At 43.3% G+C, this 16,217-nt stretch overlaps 2 protein-coding genes across 3 annotated transcripts in view; one reads left to right on the top strand and one right to left on the bottom strand.

The window, feature by feature from the left end:
* Positions 1-4,589: 4,589 nt before the first annotated feature.
* Positions 4,590-6,068, top strand: insm1b (insulinoma-associated 1b). Its single transcript, XM_053335897.1, has one exon. The coding sequence runs from the start codon at positions 4,590-4,592 to the stop codon at positions 6,066-6,068; it is 1,479 nt and encodes a 492-aa protein (XP_053191872.1).
* A 3,052-nt stretch (positions 6,069-9,120) lies between these two features.
* ralgapa2 (Ral GTPase activating protein catalytic subunit alpha 2) overlaps positions 9,121-16,217 on the bottom strand; it is a 91,569-nt gene continuing 84,472 nt past the window's right edge. Inside the window, exons 40-41 of one of the 2 annotated variants that reach the window (XM_053335109.1) lie at positions 14,348-14,389; positions 11,957-12,093 (exon numbers count right to left, since the gene is read on the bottom strand). In XM_053335109.1, coding sequence (XP_053191084.1) covers positions 14,385-14,389 — 5 coding nt within the window. In that variant the 3' untranslated portion in view covers positions 11,957-12,093; positions 14,348-14,384. Of the gene's footprint in view, positions 12,094-14,347; positions 14,390-16,217 lie in introns of both variants that reach the window. The other variant, XM_053335108.1, reaches the window with a different exon arrangement.

The raw sequence follows: 16,217 nt of genomic DNA, 5'->3' as shown, positions 1-16,217 counted from the left end.
GCCCTCCTTGTGTGTTGTCCCTTTGAAGCCTTTGTTCATATGTCTCTGCAGAAAATGAGAGATACAGAGAGGCAGTAAAATCATTCAAGATTTTCTCTGAAATCATTAGTAACCTTTTACAATTACATTTTACTTATTTTGCCGTGGGTATGATCACAATCCCACTCTTAACATCTAGCGCAGTTTATAGTATATACTGTAAAATACAGCTTCACATTGCATTTATAGAAATGACATAAAAGACCAGAAACATCTGCCTTCGTCCTCATAAAGTCATCAGCATCACTATCAAAAGTACAGATGACATCAGGGACATTCCCAGTCAACACTGAGGTCCATTAGTCTTAAGCTCAGAGCTATACCACTTTACAGGGCTTTTCACAGTAACCTGGTCTCATGGGCATCCTTCTAAAGTACACTTTAAAGTCTAGACAGTGACCTCTGTGTTGCTCTCATGGCCAAATAGGCACTTTCCCCATTGATCTTCTGGGTGCTACAGTCTGACTTCTTTTCCAGGAGCGAGATACAAACCTTGGCGCCTTTTACTATTGTTGCTCTTCACAAGTACAGGCTGACCGCTGCTTCATAGTGACATGCTGACAACCCTGAGATTGCCCCCAGATGGTTTTACAGACCTTACATGACAAACCCGTCATTGGTAATAAAGATGTGTTCCAAATAGTGACCTGCAGTTGACTTTGGTAAAATTGTCACCAGGATGTTGACTCAGAACCATAGACCAAGAAGTTAGCTTACATCCAGAGTGAGTCCATTTACATTCAGGGTCAGAAAGAATCAGATACCAACTAGTTTGGACAACTATGAAGATTTAGGGTATAATTATCAAACTACTTAACAAAGGCTACATTCATTGTTTTCATTTGAAAGTAAGACAAAAAAAACCTTTTTCAAAGACTCAACAGGTGCCAGCCACTGAAATACTACACAAACTGACTTCTTTTTCCTAACTGTTTGACAGAGAACTCTGTCTTGTGAATCAATAAGCTATGGCAGAAAACACCCTGACTCTCTGGTGTCAATTCAAGTCCCATAAAGTTGTCTTTTCTTTGGAAATGATCAGAGGAAATTTTAGTAAAAGGGATGTAGATGATCTGTGGTGAGCTTGTATTTTTTGCCAGGGCGTAAAACCTTCATTGGGAACAATCCTTGTTCTGAAATAACATCAGGACTTTGTTTTATTAGATAACAAATATATTATAGTACACTGGTGAGAAGCTCATAAATGTATGACCAGCATAAGCTAATTTATTAGTTTAATACTCAACTATTAGTATTAAAGTAATAGTATTATTTATAAGATAAGAGTATACATACAAAGTATATAAAACAGAGTATAAACAAAGGAAAAAATATTGTGGACAGTTTAAAGCTGTTTTTGCTCTGTAAAAGTAGTTGAAATCAGTTTAGAACAAAGCCATTTATAACTCCATTTAAAAACCAATCACTTCATTAAACTTTGGCACTTTTGTTCTTTCATTATTCTCTTGCTGGTGCCTGCCTGCTCCCGGTTTGTGGACAAAGGCTGAAGCCGAGGCTGTGCTGTGTCCACAGCCAGCCTGATTAAATCTGGGTCCCTCGCTGGCTCTCTCCATGGTGCTGAAAGAGCCCTCTATCAGATTACACCCAGCCAGAATAAGACCTCAGCTAATCCATTACAATAATTGATTGACAATGCATTGAAGGTGGCCATGTAGTGAGCAGCAATTGTAGTCATGTCCTACTGCAGTTTCAAATTGGCTTGGGTTGTCAAAGCACATGGAGCCAATTATTCATCTGGGAAGTACAAGAGCTTTCTGTACATCTATAGTGAGAATAATCTAATCATCAGACTGCCCCGCAGCTGCCTGGGTAGCCATGGTTAATGTTTGACAGAAACAGCGAGGTCAGATGCCTGCGAGGAGATGTGAGTCTAATGCCTTGGTTACTGGAGGTAAACTTCCTTCCTGTGTCCTCAGCATTAAGGCTTCATCCTGTAGGTGGTGCAATGAAGTAAGAACGGGACTCTCATTCTAGAAGCTGAAAAAAAGATTATTCTTCACCTCAAACTTCTTGGTTAAACAGTTCAGCCATGAACTAGCAAGACTAATACAGTTTAGGCCTCATATTAAAATGTGTAGAAAAGTTTGACAAATAAAGCCCTAATGTTAAGACACACGATTTTTAAAAATCAAATAGGCTTAAAATCATTTAAAACAGCACCTTACCTTAATACTTACAACTTTTATCTTCAATCTAAGTAATGACACTGACTCTACAGCCTGCAGGCAACAAGAAAAAGGAGAACAACATTTGAAATCCTATAGCATTAGGAGGATAGCGCTGAGCCTGCATTAAAGCACTTGCAGCTGTATGCTAATTAGGCGCCTATGCTTCCCGTCAGCGCAGAGCAGCACGCGCCACTGAGCAAACACGCGCATGCGTACGTGGAGCCAAGGCCAGCACACACCGGCCCACGCGCCCCACAGAAATGATCGCGCGGGGGGAAAGAGGAACTCGTTAAAATGCCATCAAAGCTTGTAGTCCCAACAAACCACGACTAATAGATGCGCACAGTGAAAGAACAACAAGTGAGAGAGGAGATCTGAGCAGAGCAGTGATATTTAACAGCCAATCTAAATGAATGTAAGAGAGTAAGTGAAGCACAGGGGAGGAAACAAGCATAAGAAAAGTAACGCACACTCTATAAAACTTAAGCCAACATACTTTTTTGTTTTGTTTTGGAAGAACAGGCCTCCAGCTTCTAAAAGAAAAGCTAAAACTTAAAGCGCTATCGTCAATCTTTGCAACAATCCTAAAACTATTTGAAAGCTTGTTGTAATTCTATAACTTCACCATATAAGCAGAATAACGGTGTGCTTTGAGGCAGGTGAGAACGCACCGGGACAGAGAGACCCATTGAAAAGAAGGCGCAGGCCTGCGGCTCAGCTCCGATTGTGTAATTATTTGACTTGGTCATACTGCAGCTTTATGCAAATGAGGGGAACAATGTACGACGATGGAGATTAATTCCTCCCTGGTCTCCCGACTGAAAGGAAAAAGAATGCACTCTCTGCCAAGTGGCGCACTGCAGCCTACATTTAGCCATTATAACGAAAAAAAAGAAGCAGACAAATACAATATGTGAGCATAGGGGAGCCTGTAAAGAAAATAGGCCACAGTGTTTGTCAGAGGGGGGGAAAGTTGTCTCAGTTGTTGATTGTAGACAGACAGGAAGCTGCAGAATTAGACTTAAGAAAGTAATAACATAAAACTAATAATGTAACATTTTGCGAAACTATTTGATGTAAAACAATGCAAACTTTAAATCTTGAAGGCTCCAATTTTTTTTTAACAATTAAAATTTGAAATAAATCTATTAAGTACACAGTACAACAGTTACAGACTGCAGGAACAGCTATGTTTTTAGCTTTGGATATATCTATGCAGCATTTTTTGCAACACAAGCCTCGGCTGCGGCCTTCTTTGTCTGGAGCACTGATTCCGCCCAGCACGCGTCTAGCTGTGGGCCAGATTGGCCGTGAGTCCCGTTTCACAGTTAAGAGGTCAATTTGCCTTTCAAACGAAAAAAAAAAAAAAGACAGGGATATCCAAGCACGGGCAGACGTGGCTATTGTGCACAAAGACCAGAGGGCCTTCATATTACTTATGTATGCAGCGAGAAGTCTGATTTATATGTCGAGTTAAACTACCGAGACAGACACGTGCCCTAAAATAAAGAAACACTCCCTCTACAGTGTTTATTCAAGGCATAATAAAATAAAGGTCTATAAAAGCTGGGGGAATTTAGTTTGTTGGTAGGCCTGCGCACTGTGCGTAAAGGTCGTGCGTAAAAGAGGCTGGATGTAACAAATAAAGAACGTGTGGAGGCAAAAAAACAACAACCTGGAGAAGTAGAATGTGGACAACAGGGGTGATTTTGTAGCTGTCTATTAAGGGGACTGTCAATTTTTAACATCACAGTATAAATCGGGTGAAACGCTGCTTTTGGTTTGAATTTAACCAAGCTTGACTTATCCTCGTTTTAATTCTAAATTGTGATGATTGTGGCAGTGACGGACATTTCCTTTTGGCAGCTCCGGGCCCCCCAGAGGAGAGCCACAAAGCCGTGGCACGTGTGCATTTGTATAGGGGCCTATCAGACCGTAAAAAGAGGAGGGTCCCGGCGTGTGCCTCTGTCGGGGGAGTGGGGAGGGAGGGAGGGAGGGGGGGGGGGGCACACATTAATGTAATAAACCGCCAGTACATCTGCTAAGCTATCTGCACATCCTCCAACGAAATCCACCAAACCCAGGCTATGAGCCCTCCCACAATCAAATCCACTGGGATCTTGGTTTCATCTGATTGGTCGGGGATGCTGCAACAGGGGGGGCGAGAACAATAGCATCATTCCGGCATAAAAAGAGTGGAGCTATGCCTTGGAGACGAAAACATTTCAGCAACAGAAGGATCGATATATACTGAGGAGATAAAGTCCCATAAGCTTCTAGTGTTGCCATATTTTTAACAAACCTGGATACTCGAGACTTCACCCACCTCCCCGAAGTGCCTTTCTGCTGTAACTCGCCAAGATGCCCAAAGGATTCCTGGTAAAAAGAAACAAGAAATCTGCACATGTTTCCTACAGGACTCGCTCAGACGAAGATGACCTCCAGGAGCCACCCAAACCAGCTGCCTTGCCGAGTCAGGCGAACCCCTCCCCGCCGATGTCCGTGGCGTCCAGTCCGGACCGCGCCGCAGCATCGCCGAATTTCACAGCAGCTGAAGCGCCGGTGCCAAGAATGGGGAAGCCGGCGCAGTTCGGCAACCCCGAGGCGGTGTGCCAAGCCCTCTACAGCCCCACCCGGCCCATCAGCAAGGAGCACGACAGGGGATATTTTGAGCGAAGTTTCAATCTGGGCTCGCCTATTTCTGCCGAGTCATTCCCGACACCTGCATCCCTCTCCGGCCTGGATCATCTCCTCTACGCTCCGGTCGACCTGAAAATCGGTACCAGCAACAGCAGCCGCAGCGGCACCACCAGCAGCAACCTCCCGGCACCAAGCAATCGGGTCGGCACCAAAAGACCTGCAGGTGACGGTCCAGAACGCAAGCCTAAACCCGCCCCCAAGAAACCCAAAGCCATTAGAAAACTCAACTTTGAAGACGAGGTGACGACTTCTCCTGTGCTCGGTCTCAAAATCAAAGAGGGGCCGGTGGAGGTGAAGCCGAGGGCGCAGTCCTCCGGAGGAAACAAGCCTTTGGGGGAGTTTGTGTGTCAGCTGTGTAAGGAGGCGTACGCTGATCCTTTCTCCCTGGCTCAGCACAAGTGCTCCCGCATCGTCAGGGTCGAGTACCGGTGTCCCGAGTGTGATAAGATGTTCAGCTGCCCGGCCAACCTCGCCTCTCACCGCCGCTGGCACAAACCCAGGACCACCGGCGCACCGGCGATGCCACCCGCACAGGGCATCAAAGCTGAAATGGCCAAAATGCCACCACTAGGTGTCAAGTCAGTCTCCGACGAAGCCAAAGACATGAGCGACAGAGACACCCCGAGTCCAGGTCTGTCCGAGTCGGGCTCTGAAGATGGCTCATATGACTGCCAGTTCTGCGGGAAGAGGTTTAAGCGACAGGCATACCTAAGAAAACACATCATGGGACACCAGGCCTTGCAAAAGAAAGTGCTGGAGGAGCACGGGTTTCAAACCAGCGACCGCGCAGCAGAGCAGGCTCCGGTGCCAACCTCCTCCGCCACCCCCTCCTCCTCAGCATCATCATCATCATCATCCTCATCCTCATCATCATCCTCAGAGGAAGTCTCAAACCAAAGCCCCCTCAATCTAAGCCCGGTGGACTGCCTGCTGTGCCCGGTGTGCGGGGAGAGTTTTACCAGCAGGGCCGGCCAGGAGAGACACCTGCGCCTCATGCACTCCTCCCAGATTTACCCGTGCAAATACTGCCCCGCCACTCTCTACAGCTCGCCGGGGCTCACCAGGCACATAAACAAGTGCCACCCCTCTGAGAACAGGCAGGTGATCCTGCTCCAAATGCCGGTGCGCCCCGCCTGCTAAAGACAACACAAAACTTGTGCCTTTGATGGAGGGGAGTTTAAAAAGAAATAAAAAAGGAGAAACAAAAAAAGTGGCTTTGGAGTTAAAAAATAAAGAGTTTGTGATGCTCACTGCCATAACTTTAGGCCAATGAAAGGCAGGGCGGTTTGATGTTTAAGTGGTGTTTAATGACGTGTCTTTTTCCATGCCAATCAGTGATTGTTGAATGCTTCTCTCTATATTTGAATTACATATAGGCCTATTTTGAGATTTTCTTTCTCAAATTAGTTTATCAAGGGAAAAAAAAGAGTACAAAGCGTTAGTTTGACTGTTAAAGGGTATTTTTCTAGGACAGCACATGTGCTCAATGATAGCTTCTAGACCTAAGAAATGTCTTAAAATTCTCAGAAATCCTTTCTCTCTCTCTCTCTCTCCCCTCATCAGAAGCCTTTTCAATACACCGACCGTGATTGATCTATCACTGTAGCTTTGTTTATGAAAGACAAAAAAATGATCAACTTTGTCTTGGTGGAGAAAAAAAAAAAAGAAGAGTGAGTGAAGCATTCCGTTTAGTAGAACCATAAATGCCTTTAGTATACAAATAAGCCTAGTCTGAAATAGCCTCCATACACATCCAAATCCCGCTGTATAACTGCCTTAAAGAGTCAACATAGATTGTTTTAATTTTGAATGCTGGCACATATTTTATTATTATTGAAGATTGTTGCAATATTTTTCATCATATGTTTATTTATTTATTTATTCTAATTATTTTATGTAACTTATTGTTGTGTTTGATGTGATTTTTTCCCCTGTGAATCGTTCTGGCAGTTTACATGTCGTATAGCCAAAATGTTTTTTGTTCTTTTTTTTTTTTTTTTTTTTTTGGTGTGTGTGTTTTGTTGCTTTTATTTTATTTTATTTATTTTTTTGGGGTCAAATTTATGAGTTGTGATAACTGTCGTGGGTCGGGTTTTAATCTTCAATCTCCACAGCTCTTGTAAGAAAAAAAAGGAAAAAAACAAACGTAAAGCTCTTACCTTAGATGCAATCTTTTTTAAGGACAAGTTATTTTTCTTAAATGTTGGCTTTTATAGCGCTTTGATTGTATGTGTATATCGTTGTTGTCTATCGAAATAATAAAAAAAAATATTTTCAAAAGGACACATGGTCTCAAGATGCTTTAACTTTTCAGACTGAGAGAAACAGTCTAGTAGCGCCAAATCAACTTCACCTCCCAGAAAGAAAATTCATCAAAATTTCTCAACGGAGTTTAGTATTACTCAGAGAAATGAGTTCAGTGACCTCATTGAATTTTATTACATTTTAAAATCATTAACTTTCTTGGGCCTGGCTTTGATTTGCCCCGGCTATGCTTCTACACTTCTTTTTCATTGGTAAGTGATTGCCAAAGTTACACTCAGGCAGCACCACGGCAACATAACATAGAAAAGAATTAAACACTGCATTTGTTTAGTAATAAATATGACTCAGTATTTTGGAGATGTTGTAAAAAAAAAAAAGAAAGAAAGAAAAAAAGAGTTATTTTCAGGTATAAATTAAAGCAGTTATCCGGACAGTAAATGATCAAAATTAGTATTTAATATATATTATCAATGAATTCCACTTACTGCTTAATTTAGGATCTTATTTCATAATAAATACAGATCTTAAAGTCAGTTTCACAAGAGAAGAAGCGCAGTTTTAATCATGTCCGATCAGGCTGGTTCCCAATGTGGGGTCCGCGGGCCTGCCCAGGGACTTCAAACTTTTGTCAACTTGTCATGCGGATTTAACAGCTGCCCCGCTGGACAAACCCTCGTCTTCGATTCTCCGTTTATCAGACTCGCTTCGGCCCACTACAGTAAATCATAGCTCCAGTGGCTCAATAGACGCCGTTTCGCTGCCATAGAGAAGCACTTAGGGACTAATCATAAATTCCCTCCTTGATGTCAGGACATGGCAGGAGGACAAAGGGGTGGTGGATCAAACCTCACCTCTGGAGCAGTAAAACATCTGTCTGCTTTGCTAGACTAATGCAGCTCGATTTTTCCTTTTCTTGTAGCTTTCAGCTGATTTAAGACACATCCGAGTTCAGATGGCTTCATATCTGACCTCCAGAACCTGTGAAGCATTAAGTCAGCTGTATTTTAGCGGGCAGCTTCCAGTTGTGACACCTCAGACTAAGATAAATACTGTCAAGCATGGAGTTAACATCGGGGCATTGTCACTGTGGCTCAACCTTTACTCCAAGTCTTGATTCATCTGGTATGAGGATACAAAAATCACCTGACTTCAGCTCCCGAGTCTTTTTTTCTCCCCTTTCTTGCTAGTGAAGAGTTTCTCCTGCTCATTAATGCTCTGCACCTGAAGGCCAAAAAGTATAACACAAACCTTTTTAAAATGAATGTCACTCACCCTTAAGGCAAGATACAATACATCAAGACAGAAAGATATTTGGAAATGTGAAAATGGGACTACATCTAGCAGTATATAACACATGAAATAATACAGAGTGGTAGTAATCACAGAGAATACGGTTCATCAGAGGGGCCGGGACATCCAGCCCCTTCCTCTTCTTCTGCTGTAAACTATCTTAGAGTCAATGATTGAGGCAAACAGCGCTGAGCAGGGTGAAATTGAGGTAACATTAGGCTTCTTTCTCACATACACAGCTTTAAGGCTCCAATTACAGTCAAGTGCTTTTCTTGCTTCTTTATGTGAAGCAGGCGAGGCAGGGCACCCGTAGGTGCTGCAAACATTGCACCTGTACCTCCTGGTAAGGTTCCATTATGTTGGCCTCCCCAAAGCAGGGCTGAGCAGCAGGGGAGACAGATGGGAGCAGGGTCAGGTTACCCCTGCTGCTGCGAGCACGGCTGGGCCAGGGTCAGAAAGCACATGGTGACAGCACCATCATGTCAGTGCACGCACACGCACACACACACACACACACACACACACATACACAGACACACACACACACACACACAGACACACAACTTCACAAAATCTGATGTTACACAATTACCTGATGTGTTGTTAAGAGGGCAAAACAAAGGACAAAAAAAAGAAGTAGAATTTCAAATTGATTTAATGAAATGTTTCAATTTTCACATTTCTAATAAAGATAGCAGGACCTCGGTCGTTAAAAACAGTTTGATATGTTGACAAGTAATGATGAAATCTTCAAGCTTTTTTTCCTCTTTCTCTTATACAAAGATTATATTACAGGCATTAATATATTTATATTCGGAGGGAGCTCAAGCCCTCAAATTTGACACAATGTACAAGGATTTCTAAAACGAGAAGAAAAAAAAAAGAAAGAAGAAAAACATACTAGGACTAACACTAGCTCATTTTCTTCACGTATATAAGAAACACAATCCTTATCTTGGTCCAAACTATCATCTCCAGCGACTAAAAAGGGGGAGCAGCGACCCTCCTTTTTTGTTTTTCCAACAGACATCATCTAGAAGCTACAATCTTTAGATCAACATCCTGGGTAGTTCCTTCAAGTGACTTTGGGGGAAATTAAAAAAACAAAAAAACCCCAGTGTGATCCAGGCCTATATTTCTATACATTCTTCAAAAAACAACAAAAAAAAGCACAAAAATGGATTGAACCCTCGCCACATCTACACCCTCCCCGCTGTTTGGATCCCCTGTTTCCTGCTTGGGGAATGAACAAACAAAGAGAAGGCGAGATGTGAGAAAAAAAAAGAAGAAAATGAAAGGAGAGCATGAGGAAAGTAAGGCATAGTAGTGCAACAGATGGGGATAGTGTTGCATCATGGGTGGAGCCCTCAGAGGGTGTGAGTCTATCGTGTATGTGTGTGTGTGTGTGGGGAACACCTGGCTACCATGACAACCCAAGCGGGCAGGTTGGAGAAGTGAGAGCGCCGGCACTGGCTGTTGCTAGGAAGGCTGTAAGAGTTCCCCTCTGGCATGCCACCTAAACCCAGCCCCGCCACCCCTCTGCTATGGCCTCAGGAGGCAACATGGGAAGAGGGATCATGGGAAAGAGGAGGAGTCGATTCCATTCACAGATAAAGACGGAGAGGCGAGCGCACCACCTATAATAAAGACTAAAAACAGAGAACCCCACGGTTCCAAATCCATCTGTTGTTGTTGTTTTTGTTGTTGTTGTTGTGGGAAGCATGAGACACTGACCTTTAGAATTGCAGGAGGAAGGAGGGAGGGAGGAAAACACTTTGTTCTAGACTGCTAACGAGGAGACGTGATGCAGGGCGGCCATGGTTTGTCTCACACGACGAAGAGGAGAGGCTAAAATCTGATTATGGGAAGCGGAGGTGGTGTGGGACAGCGTCTTAAGAGGACAGACATTACACAGGCACTGTGAGAAGCTCCCTCAGAAATTCACACATATACATGCACACACACACACACACACTCACACACACATATACATACATGCGCGCACACACACACGCACACACCAGTGCATGAAGATTCACCTGAGGCTCTGGCAGTCTTTCTCCTCTATAAACAGCACATGAATACATAAAACAACACAACAGCAAAATAATTCATCAAATAGTCCTCTCTATGTACATCTAGCAAACATCAGCGAATAAAACTTAAAGCAATTTACATCCAAGAACAGAGAGAAACATTCAGCGCTAGTTAATCAATGACAGTGAGTGCAAGAAAAAAAAAAAAAAAAAAAAAATGTCGGTGGGAACGTTGGAATGTCAATGTCTCAGCTTCACAGGACAGGGAAACTGATAGCAGAGGAAAGAGACAGGAGGAACTTATTCAATTACCGGACATGAGCCTATGTTAACGACATCAGAAAACAATTACAAACGCAGTCTTTTCTCATTCCAGCACAGTTGCATAAATCAAACAGTGACACAATCCATCGGAATTCATTTAAAAAGGAAAATTAGAGTGATAAAAAAAAACAAAAAAAACAACAACAACGCAAAAACAAATTTCGATTCAGCTCAAGTTAGAAAGATGTCATTGATTGTCCACTCTGGGTTCGAAACAATTAAAAAAAAAAGCCTCTGACTGCACGTACTACAGGGACTCAGTAGCCAGGAAGTCTGTGTAGTAGTGTAAGCGAGGACAAATCATTCTGGGGGGAGGTTTTTCACCCACGCATCAGTCTTTCCTCCTTTCCCCCCGCTGTAGGAAGATGGTGCAGGACGACCACTGAAGACTTCAACATTGTCCTGTCACCAACAGAAGTGGTGCCTTTTGACACAGAAAGGTTGTGGCAGATGCAAAAAGGAGGTAAGAAGGCAGACACATTTGTAAATGGATACCAATCTCCTGTGCAGCTTTAGCATGATGCCATTTACAGCTGTGTCATTCAGTGCTTTGTTACATGAAGTGTTGACATAGATGAGATACAGAAACAAGGTAAAGCAGTCTCCCATTCCCTTACTACAGTAAGAACTTTGTTTCATTCCTAGTGCATCAAGGTTACACTAGAAATTGAGAAAAAAAAATAAGACTTTTTTTTTTTTTTTTTTAAATCACAGGTTGTTTTAAGACTTTCTCAGTCAAGTCTTCCTATGTTGCTAATTCTTAAGCTGAACCCACGAGGATGAACATAAATAGCTTAGTCTCACGTCCATCTCGAAGCAGTTTGGAATGGAAATGTGTCAACGAAATCAATGATTGCCACTTAAATTAAAAATTGCATTATGCTCCAGTTACACGATTATATGACACGAAATAAAAACAAAGAAAAAACAAAAACACACCAATAAGAAAGAAAAAAAACAAAACTCTTGCAGTCACGGCTGGGTGTGTGAGGTTCTTCGAGAAAAGATTAAAGGCTGCACTTGAGGAGTAAGGAGGGGAAAGGGGAGAGGAAAAGGGTGAGGGGGGTAGGGGGGGACGGGTTGAAGAGCTCAGTTGGAGGATTTGCTTATAGCGCTGGCTGATCGACGGAGTTTTCCGGAAACTCGGTTCTTTGTGGCACGGGGCATGGTGGGAGACACCTGGTCGACAGTAGTGTCCGTCGTCACTGTGGCAGCGCTGGCTTCGGTGCTCGTGCTGCCGGTGAAGGAGCCTGGGAGCGAGATGGAGAGAGAGGTTGTAGAGAGAAAGAAAGAAAGAAAGAAAAAAAAAAGCCAATGGAGAGAGACAGAGCTGGTCAGACGTGCAAAGGCTTGATTGGACTTTGTGTGATTGTTTCATATCCCAGCATGCTTTGTCATGCACATGGCTGCTACCTTAACCAAGATTACCCTCTTCAAAAGGATTTTCACCAACATTCATAAAAACTTAAAAGTGCAAGCTGTAAAAAAAAAACCAATTGTCAGGATTTGAGTTTATTCTACGGCTGAAGTCATCAGAATAAAGATTCGAGGAAGAAAAAAAAACATTTCAGAGATTACATGCTGTTTTCACATGCTGTAGAAAAGCAAAGCTTGTTAAAAGAGATGCCGTCTTTCTCCCCAATACAGTTTTTCCAGATGCTTATACGATATAAAAAATGAGAGGTAACCTTTGTAGCTATGGACAAGGAAAAAAAAAAAAGAATTCAGTACGCAGTGTGACAGCAGAATGCTTTGAATGAAAATAAAATTACACATTATGCTCTTGTTGTGAACATGTGGAGCCTTCCTATTGTCAAACATTGTCCTTTTTCAAAAAAAAAACTTCACATCCATGATTACCGGATGGCAAACAGTAATAAGCCGGGAGGTGGGCATGAAATGCTGGCGAGGACAATCAAGTATTGTGAACGTCGCCCTGACTTCCTCAGTGTGCCCTGACCAAACCCAAAACGCAGGGACCCCCCCCTTCATCACCCACCCTCCCATCGGCCTATGCCCCATGCCTCAAGTTTAAACAACTTTTCTGCTTTGTCGAGCTAGCATCTGGTTGCCTATTTTCTTTCCTATCCTTTTATTTCCTGCCATTTTTTTTTCTTTTTCTGAGGCGTCTCAAGTTGCAGCCGCTAAAAGGAACGGCAGATGGCTGGAGTAACAGACACTCAGCAGCACAGTGGACACCGGCAGCATCCAGGGCCGCTGGAGGAGGAGAGGAGGCTGGGCTATGGATGAAACATAGGGTTTGTGTATGTGTATTGTGAACAGCTAGAGCAGGAGGTGTGTGTGTAAGGGGGGGGGGGGGGTCCCGGACACGCATTCTAAAATCTGCATATGAATATAAAAAAAGGGGAGGGGCTTGATTCAAATGTGGGCTGGCCTTATGGACAGAAGAAACCCCCGCATTCCCGTATTCTTCTATTCATTCCTACAGTAAACACTTGTTTTATAAATGAAACTCAAATTGCATCTGCGGTGAAGACACAAGTTAGACAGGAGGAAGAACCATCCATTAAAGAGGATATATACGCAGACAATAGTGCGGTACAGTTCACCACTCACTCAACAAGACTTCCCTTTTCGTTTAGCAGCCATTAAAACATGCTGCACTAAACAGTCATCGCTCCCACTGTGGCACTTAATGACTGTGGTTACATCAGTTTCTAAATGATGTTCTACTCTGTACGCTCTTATGTAAGAATTCATTTTCATAGTAAGATACTGAGTGAGAAAAATAACACAGTCCCATAAGAGCTAGGGGCTAATGTGTCGTTATTATCGTCATAAGAACCCAGCATTTCCGCCGCTCCTTACTCGATCCCCGAAAACTACCTTACGCTGAGGTTAATTTCACATGAAAAGAAGACGGGAGAGACGGAGAGGGAGAGAAAGAAAACAAAGAGTCTTTAAATGGCCCCGCTATCCCATTGGTCCCCTCTGCAGCAGTTCAAACAAGGCCTTGGATGACAAAGACGTCTTCCAGTGTGGCAGGTGTTAGTCTCAGAGTCTGCCCCAGGCAAACAGGCACACTCCAACAGGAGGAAATGAGGAGGGTGGAGGGATTGAGGGAGGGGGAGAAGGAAAAAAAAAAAAAAAAAAAAAAAAAGGAACGAAAGAAAAGAGAAAAGTGTTTGCTGGGGGAAGAGATAAAGGCGCGCCACATGCAGAAGCGAGGGCTAGAAGTGTAGCCGTATTGTTCATGCTGCTACTTAGTCAGGTGCTAATTGTCCCCACCGTGCATCACTCTCAATTACCAGCCTGGCCTAAACAGTAGGATACCCCCCAAATAAACAGCCTGGTTTCTCTGTTCCCTTTCCCTTTGTCAGAGGGCTCAGTAAATAAAGCTTAGTTAGTGCTGAAAGAAAGGGGGGAAAAAAAAAAAAAAAAAAGGAGAGGTAGTGGGTAGGAAAACAGCCAGGATGCGTGAATGAGCGAAGGGTAGGTAGGCCGCTGGATTCAAACAAGCTTCCGGTCTGACTCGGGGCTTACCTTCGCCATACACAGTATTTGGACCTTTAAGATATTTTTAATCTAAAAAGGAAAAAAAAAAAAACAGAGTAGAGCATCATGTGAGAGAGCAGTGGACACACACCAAACCATACTGCAGCAGGACACAACACAACGCTGCTGATGGGAGGAAGCTGCGGCGACATTCAGGCAGCGTGTGTGGCGTCCAGGTTAGTCAGCTGTCACTGGAAGTCAGACAAGGTTAACTGATTCGGGTGAGGAGTTAATCGACAAGTGCCACTTTTTTTGGTTTTGAAAGCCATAACGTCTGCTGGTACCTGATGAATCTGTCCCATTTAACAGATTTCAAAAGTGAGGCAGTTTTGAAATCCGAAGCACGGATGGTTGGGCAGTTCACGTGGCAACAACAGACCATGAAGCATTTACCACCAATGGTACAGCTAGAGAGGGTTAGAGTGAAAGAGTAAGAGAGGTGTGGGGCGCACCTCAGGTCATGGGAGCTTTTAAAGTTGTTATCCACTAGAGAGAAGAACCTTTTTCTCTCTCTTTTTTTTTTAGTTGCCATCATTTATCTGAAAAAGTTTCTAAAATGAACCAAAAAAAAAAAAACAACAACAACAACAAAAACAAAATCTGAGCAAAGCAGTGCAAGGTGTCACACAACACGGAGGATGGAGTCTTGGATCCGTACAGATGGACTAGCTCATGCAGGAAACCGTGATGTTGGACTGAGGTTGCAGGAGTGAGAGCGAGGTTGCATTCAGGATCATGGAGGACGAGGCTGTGGAGGTTACTGACAAAACCAGGAAGGGATAGAGGATGGATGATTGACAGGAGAGTGGGAAAAGGTTAAATGTCTTACAGCATTGAGCATGCGGGATACTTCAAGTCTGGACCTGCTTTGCTTGTTGCAAAAAAGGTTAAATTAAATGCAGCCCCAGTTTACAGGATGGTGATGTTGGGGTTTATGGTGACCTAAATGAATGAATAAATGTTAGTGGGCTGTAGCTGGGCGTCATGCCTAGTGTGGAGGAAGCAAGCAGAGTCTTACAGTCCAGTTTGGCCCAGGGGTACTCCATGTCCCAAACCATCCCCGGCCAACGCCTGCACGCTGTCATGAAGCATGGATGACATGTTAGTGGCAGCAATGGGAGCCAGAGCTTGATGAATGGAGAAACTCACATTCAAGCACACGCACGCACACACACACACACACGCACACACACACTCACGGACATACGAAAGGCATGAGTGGGCAGGAGCACATTTTTAGAAGGGTGAAAATGAGGAGCAGTGTACAGCCAGCCATCACTGCCACATTGAAGCTGTATGCTTGATGGGACATGGGGTATCAGGCATGAGAGATTACACTGATAAAAGATTTTAAACACATTAAATATGACACCTAAAGCATTCAACACATCGTCAACTTGTAATTTAGGAAATTATGAATGGCATTTTTCACTACTTTACATGTTTTAGATCATATGATTAATAAAGAACACAGTGACAACGCCCCCCCACCCCCCCAAACTGTGAGACACATACATAGTATATTGTGTCTGCTTGATCCTTGCAGTGAAATATTCAAACTCACATTAAACAGAAATAAACTAGATCTTCTGCATTATTTGATACGTATTTTACCAAAATTCATCCTTACAAATGTGCTATCTTTGCAAATTGTAGGTGTTCCAAAAGAAAAAGGAAGTTGTAAGTTTTACGTGCATGAACCCACCAGTGGCCCAATTTCTCCTGTTATGTAGACGACTGCTAACCAAAAGGTGATTAGTGGAATTATTCAACAGCGCTCCTACATTAGTCAACCTACAGGAAAGTGAGTGTTTACAGTACCCTACGGGTTGTCTTGGATAAAATATGAATCCACACA

This window comes from Scomber japonicus, chromosome 16 (assembly GCF_027409825.1).
Source record: "Scomber japonicus isolate fScoJap1 chromosome 16, fScoJap1.pri, whole genome shotgun sequence".
NCBI classification, from domain to species: domain Eukaryota; kingdom Metazoa; phylum Chordata; class Actinopteri; order Scombriformes; family Scombridae; genus Scomber; species Scomber japonicus.
This window is presented reverse-complemented; position numbering and strand designations above follow the sequence as displayed.